General features: G+C 36.6%; 1 protein-coding gene across 1 annotated transcript; it reads left to right on the top strand.

Moving 5' to 3' along the window:
- Positions 1-336: 336 nt before the first annotated feature.
- LOC108515060 (cadherin-12-like) lies at positions 337-4,759 on the top strand. Its single transcript, XM_017851644.1, is given in 3 exon segments — positions 337-497; positions 500-565; positions 3,598-4,759. Coding segments are annotated over 3 exon segments (630 nt in total). The 5' UTR covers positions 337-433; the 3' UTR covers positions 4,098-4,759.
- Positions 4,760-7,815: the final 3,056 nt, after the last annotated feature.

Here is a 7,815-nt window from a genome sequence, read left to right as displayed (position 1 = left end):
AAAATTACTTTTTAATGAGATTGCAATGTCAGAAAAAAATTGATCAATTTAATTCACTTTTTGTCTTATAAAGTATTCTATAATCTTTCTGAACAGAAAATTTAATTCTTCTACCAGACAAGATTAATGTTTATTTTCCTCTAATGATTATTTTGATTATATTTTGGCAGTTTTCATAATGTGAAAAAAAATAAAGAAAATAAGAATCATTTTCCTGATTCAAGAAGAGCTTCTTACTATTGAGCAGATACCAACTTGAAGATTTGAAGTGAAGCTCATAGTAACCATGTTACCACAAATGTCATGTTTTGTAGACAACACAGCGGGGATTGAAACCCGAAGAAATGGATACAGCCGCAGGCAGCAAGAGCTGTATTTCCTCCCTGTTATAATTGAAGACAGCAGCTACCCTGTCCAGAGCAGCACAAACACAATGACTATTCGAGTCTGTCGATGTGACTCTGATGGCACCATCCTGTCTTGTAATGTGGAAGCAATTTTCTCCCTGTAGGACTTAGCACTGGGGCACTGATTGCAATTCTACTATGCATTGTTATACTCTTAGGTTGGTTTCAAAGTTAATCACTGTTAATTTTTTCTCGCTTGGTCTCTTTCTTTTTTTCCCCTCTCTCTCCTCTGTATCTCTCCTCAATTTATCATGTAAACAAGCTTTTATTCATGGACATGTCATACCTAACTTCTCAATTTGTTTTACATCCTAGTAATTGCTGCTGTCTAATAAGAGATTATATCATCTTTTAAAAAAATATATACTTGATGAACAATGGTTCTCAAATTCCAGTTCGATAAAGAAAGGAAGATAAAAGAGAGAACAGAAAGAAACAGAACATAAAGTAATCCTCAAATTTGTTTGTCTTTTCTCTCTAAACTGCCATCCAGAAGTAATTCTTCCATTTTCTTGCATCTCCTTACATCAAAATTCTAACCACTCCCACTAGAACAGAACAGAATAAAGTATCTGGAAACACTCCAAAGGAAAATCATTGAAGTAAATGTATTCTATATTATCTCTGTGAGATTGAATATTAACCTATTAGGGGGTTCCCCCTTCCATCAACTCTGTTCAGTTTCTCCATTCCTTAATCCACTGCAAGATTCACAAAAGTAGAGAGAAATTTTCTATTACACCTCATTCCTTTAAAATCAAATGGCAACAGATATACAACTGGATATTGTGGAATCAAACTGTATATGCATATTTACTAATTAACCAAAAATAATCTGACAAATATGGACACCTGACTTTATCTCTAGGAAAGAAAAAAATTAATTAGTAGGATGTAAGGCACGGAGTAAGGCATTAAATGGTAGCTTGTGGAGAGCACTTCCTGAGTCAGAAGCTCATGCTGACGTGGAGGGTGAAGTTCCGGTCCAACTGGCATGGTGTAGATGTGAATTCCATATGAGAAACTTTGGTGTGCAGAGCAAAGTATTCTTTATTTCCTTATAATTCATAATAAATGATCCCTGGCATCTCTGTGTTAATATAAACCTTAAGGACATCTTCCAAGTAATATTTTCACATCTGAGATGTAATGAGATCATTTAGGTGTTTAACATCAGATGAATTTTTTCTCTCTCATATGCCTCTCTTCACTTGTAGCTGAGTCCTGGAGTATTTCTATATTGTGAAAGTTGTCAGAATCAAAATGGAGTCACTGATGTTAAGAAAACCCTGACAAATAGAGCTAGAGAAGACCATAGAGAGAGAGTTTTCACCCTTATATGCCTGATAATGAAAAAAACTGTAAAAATCACAGCCCCACACAAAGACCATCACAACCTGATACAAAATCACTTCTGCCGGGACATCTGCCCAGCAACTGCCTGTCCAATGTTGGACTGGCATCACCCTTGTTATTAATCTTTGTAGTCAAGGATAATTATTTAAAACAATTATGTATCCTCCTCATTTTTTTCTTTAAAAACCTTTGTCTTCCTTTATCTCCCTGAACACACACATAGTTAACTATGGCACTCACATTCCCATTGCTATACTCTATTTCCAAATAAATACATTTTATTTCACAGAAACTCTTTCGGTTTGTTATTTGGGTTGACAGTATCAACCTAACATGGCTTGGTATGTTCATTCAGGATGTTCTCCTTTGGCCTCTTTGGCTATCATACACTGTAGCAAGTAATCTGCTCAGGTCATCCTTATCATGTACTGCCACCTGCCACTCATTTATCTGAATACTTCCTGAGCATCCACAGAGCACCAGCACTATTCTAGGCATTGTGAATTTTTGGTATACAGCAGTGTATATTGACACTCTTTGTCCAACCATAAGGTCTGCTTAAAAATCCGTCTAATCTTTGACCTCCTTGACCAATGTCACACTCCTTTATGTCCACTAGCTTGTTCTCAGCCATGGTGAGAGGAAGCACAGAAAGTTACGGTGCTTGGATCCCTTTTAAATGGACTTCAGACACATCCAGCTAGTTTCTTTCTCAGCCATGGTGATTCTGAACCCATTTTATGTATAGGACTGCTCCATGAGGTCTGCAGTCTCTCACATACTCAGTAGAGGAACAAACAATAGTGTCCTTTGTTCTGAGAGGAGAACATAAACCCTTGGGAGGAGTGCAGGGTGCTAAACATCTCCCCAAGGCCCACTGTACAGAAGCTCTACATGGATCTCCTCTCTCCTTCCAACTGGTCCATCTCTAATTTTGGAGGAAGAGAGAATAAATGAAATTTTATCATTATGCATTCTTCTCTACTTTATAATTCTATGACAGGTGTCTTCCAGACTCTGCTATGGTAAATCAAACACACATTAGCTTTCACCTGTTGACACCACTATGGAGGTTTGGGGTTATTATGACAAGAAAAGCTGAGCACTGATGTCGTCATTTGTATCTGTGCCTATTCATGCATAGAAGAAACAAACACCATTGACTTAGCGGAGAGCTTTAAATCAAGCTTTAAATCAACTAGAAATAAAGAGAGATTATAATTATAAAAGTACAAAAATTAACAATTTTAAAATATTGTTTCAAGAAAGTAACCTGAATTCTAGGCACTTGATTTAAATATTGTCTCAATATGGCAGGACACAGAAATGAAATTGATGCTTTAGTCTGTAAGATTTATAAAACTAAGGTCCTTACGTTTTCCTTCTTTCCTTCCTTCCTTCCTTCCTTCCTTCCTTCCTTCCTTCCTTCCTTCCTTCCTTCCTTCCATCTTTCCTTTTCCTCTACTTCCTCTACTTCTCTCTTTCTTATTTATTGCCTATAAAAATAATTGTCACAGTGAAGATTTGGGCTTATCGCATAAGAAACATAAATTTCTAATTTAAAATAAGGAATGTTCCAATTGGGAAGTTAGGTATGAATGATAGTTTTATTTATAGATGATAATATTCAAGTTTTCTTATATTAGCGCTAACAATTTTCTGTATGAGTGGAATAACTATTATTTCATGTTTTCTTGTGTTGCAACACACACTTTTACCTGACCCTAAAATACTTGGAGGCCATTAACGAAACTCAGCCACCCCTAGTTTTATGGAGAGATGAAGTGACCTATCTGCTTTCTATTCTCAAATTGCAATTTTTGTCTTGTTCCAGCCATAGTTGTACTGTATGTAGCACTGCGAAGGCAGAAGAAAAAAGACACCCTGATGACCTCTAAAGAAGACATCAGAGACAACGTCATCCATTACGATGATGAAGGAGGTGGGGAGGAAGATACCCAGGCTTTCGACATCGGGGCTCTGAGAAACCCAAAAGTGATTGAGGAGAACAAAATTCGCAGGGATATAAAACCAGACTCTCTCTGTTTACCTCGTCAGAGACCACCCGTGGAAGATAACACAGACATAAGGGATTTCATTCATCAAAGGCTACAGGAAAATGATGTGGACCCAACTGCCCCACCGTACGATTCACTGGCCACATATGCCTACGAAGGGACTGGGTCCGTGGCAGAGTCCCTCAGCTCTATAGACTCTCTCACCACAGAAGCCGACCAGGACTACGACTACCTGACAGACTGGGGACCCCGCTTTAAAGTCTTGGCAGACATGTTTGGCGAAGAAGAGAGTTACAACCCTGATAAAGTCACTTAAGGGAGTCTTGAAGGCTAAAATACAACCGAGAGGGGAGATTTTTAAAAAAGAAAAAGAAACACAAACATTAATAGAAATCACACACACACACACACATACAAACACACACACACACACACACACACACACACACAGACTTTCTGGGACAAGATTCCTTTGATTATCTGGTTTCTAGCAAGTTGTTAAATTAATCGTATTGTCAGTTTTGGTTTATTCTGCCAACACGAGGTACATCCTATAACGTGTACTTGCTTCGTTCTGTTTTTTGTTTTTTCACAATCACGCTGAGACAAGCTCAGGCCTATTCAATACAATTTACTGACATGACAACCTAGAACGAAGATGGCTATGTGGCATCACGGTGGAAGAGTGTTAGATTTTTCTTAATTCCACTAAAGTGCCTATTGAAACTCTTATCATTTAAAGTGGTGTGCAGTGCACTCTGCTGTGATGGTATTGCAGGATTCAGAAATAAAGAGGACATAAAACAAAGACGTCTTTATGTCAAGAAGCAATAGCGACATTCTGACTCTCCTCATTCCTTTCGAGAACAAAAGAACACTTCCTGATCTCCACCTTCTTCTAATTCAAAAGGTTTTCTTTTTCTTTTTTAACCTGTATGCTCAAACATATGTTTATCCTATCCTTTCAGAAAATTGAAATAAATATGAAAATATGAAGTTCAATATGTAAGTCCCGAATTCTAGAAACGATGTTTGATCTTAACATTAGTTCACATTAAAGCTGTTCATTAAAATGTTACTTTCTTTTCCAAAAAAATTAAATTAAAAAAAAGAAAAGAAAAAATATTCCTCTTTATCAAGAGAGGCCTCAGGGCTCAAATTACACATTAAAATAAATATTGGTTTTGCTTAATATTGTGCTGTCGTGTGGAAAATTGGTTTTGACAGTCACCAGATTCAGCTTTTAGTCATAGATATAATTTCAGGTTATGTTTCTATGAAAATTCCTAGAAGGAAAAAAGTGCCATTCATTTAAGCATGGAAGGAGAAATTCATTGCACAGTTTCTCAGAGTTTCTTACAATCTAGTGATTCTTTGATGAGCAGCAAAATAAAATACATATCAAATAATCAAGGATGGATTTATAAGATGTCTAAAAATATTTGTTATACATTATCGAAAAATAAAAAATCGAGGACTTAAAAAATTCAAACCAATGACTGAATCCTAAAATGAATGCAAAATCAATTTCAGGCAGCTAATATACTTACTTTCCTTACATGGACTTCAACTTTGTGAACACCATTATCATATTGGAGCTCATAGTTGCCTCTTTGTTCTCTCATCTACAAAAATCTTAATGTAAATTATCCCTTACAAATTCCCTGTAAAGAACTTTCTAATTTGATGCAAATTTCTAAGTAATATTAGATTTTATAAGCGCATTAGTAAACTAAACTCACATACATCACTTTCAAGCGGATTGCACACTAGCCTGGAAAACATAAAAAGATGCAAACTAATTATAAAATAATACATTTTCTATGAATATGATAACTGCTTAAGTGACTACTGTAATACTGACACTATATGTATGAAAAAATTAAAGTTACTTATGGGTCCATCCTGAAGATATGGTCAATATCTAGCTGGGTTTATGAAATACTTATAAATATATTTAATATTTGCAAGGTTTTGAAGCTAAAATTCACACATGGGAAAATAGGCAGAAGTATAGACAGCACAAGAAAATCATATTCACCTTTATTCATTTATAAATGCATCCATCAAAATGATCTGACAACTCGTTATGCTGTGGCAATGGGGCCATTTGAATTCGCATTCCCCATTTCTTTGTTGATATCTCCCAGTTCCATATTCTCATTTCCTCCCTCTCAGGAATGGCTGATGAACTTGTTTTCTTCTATCCCATCCCAATTTTACCTTTATCTATCCCTAAGAACTGCATTAAAATATTGATGTAGTGTGGTAATTTACAGTATGTTTGGGAAAGTATTTACATAACATGTTTCAAAAGCTGGTGAAGACATAACCATCCTGGAGAGAAAATTAGGACAATTTTGGGTTTGCCTTAGCAACATGATTTGCTATGGAGTGATGCATAACCCCTGAAGAAGCTTACCATGCAAGATTACTTCTGGTAGACAAAAAAAATTCCCATCAGGAATTGCTGCATTTTGCGTTTTGTAGGAAATCTAACTGCCTCTGCATGCGGTCATTTAGCAGAGGCAATGGTAGCATGGAGAAAACTTGGGAGGGGCGGGTCATTTCAAACCTCATGGCTGAGATGCTGAACAAAAATATGAAATAGGTAGGATCTTATTTTCACCAAACTGTTGAATACTTTTTAGTATGTCCGGCTTTTATTTTTGCCACACCACTGCATTTGTTTGCTAGGTCTGCCATAACAAAGTATCACAGACTGAGTGACTTAACAGTAACGGATTTTCTCACAGTTCTGGAGGCAAAACATCCAAGAACAAGGGGTTGGCAGAGTTGATTTCTCCTGGGAGTCCCTCCTTGGCTTGCCCATGGCCATCTTCTCTCTGTGTCTTCGCACGGCAGTCCCTTTGCGCTTACTCATGTCCCAATTTCTCTTCTTATAAAATACACCAGGCTGGGCACGGTGCCTGTAATCCCAGCACTTTGGGAGCCAAGGTGGGTGGATCACTTGAGGTCAGGAGTTCAAGACCAGCCTGGACAACACGGCGAAACCCTGTCTCTACCAAAAATACAAAAATTAGCTGGGCGTGGTGGCAGGCACCTGTAATCCCAGCTACTCCAGAGGATGAGGCAGAGAGAATTGCTTAAAACCCAGGAGGCAGAGGTTGCAGTAAGCTGAATTGTTGCCACTGCACTCCAGCCTGGGCGATAGAGTGAGACTGTGTCTCAAAACAAAACAAAACAAAAAAAGACGCCAGTTATACTGTATTAGGACCTACCCATAAAAGCTCTTTTTATCTCAATTACCTTTGTAAAGGCTCTATCTCCAAATATAATCACATTGTGAGTTACTGGGGTTTAGGACTTCAACATATGATTTTCGAAGAGACCAATTCAGCCCACATCAACCACAGAGATGTTCATCACATATTCTTTTTTACAAACTGGCTTGGTTTAAAACACACACAAAACAAACCAAATATATGGGGAAAAAATGAATAGAAATGATTTCAGATACAACGGGACACCAGAGGAGAGATATGGGGAAAAGAGGTCTTTGGTGCTCATAAATTTAAGTATTATGGGATACCTTTTATGCTATGACATCACACTAGGCCTAATATTTCAATACTTGCAATATGTTGGGTTCTGTTTAATTTGTAATAACAAAATTACTGACCTTCGTTTAAGCATTAAGCACTATAAAATGTTTAGAACTTCAATAGGGAATTTTGGCTATTAATAATAATTAAACCATAATTTTATTGCTTTGCATGTTTACATTTATAGAAGTATATATGTACGTATTATATGTAACATGTATGTTACTTATATATATTTTAAAATGTTACATTTAATTGTATTCAGTGAAGTATTAGATCAACACATATGAGTGCAACAATATGATATACTAGAGATAATCCAAAATTGCTTTTGTACCAAATTCTCACCAGAAATGCGAGGCAAGCTCCTTAGCCTCCCAGTGTTCTGTTTTCTTTGGCAAAATTAATTTGTTGAACTTAGTGTTGTATACATTTCTTCTAAAATGTCTTGATTCTTAAATTCTAGTT

This window comes from Rhinopithecus bieti, unplaced genomic scaffold, assembly GCF_001698545.2.
Source record: "Rhinopithecus bieti isolate Rb0 unplaced genomic scaffold, ASM169854v2 scaffold_34973, whole genome shotgun sequence".
Classification (NCBI taxonomy): Eukaryota; Metazoa; Chordata; class Mammalia; order Primates; family Cercopithecidae; genus Rhinopithecus; species Rhinopithecus bieti.
The sequence above is the reverse complement of the archived record's forward strand: the minus strand, read 5'-3'. Positions and strand labels throughout refer to the sequence as shown.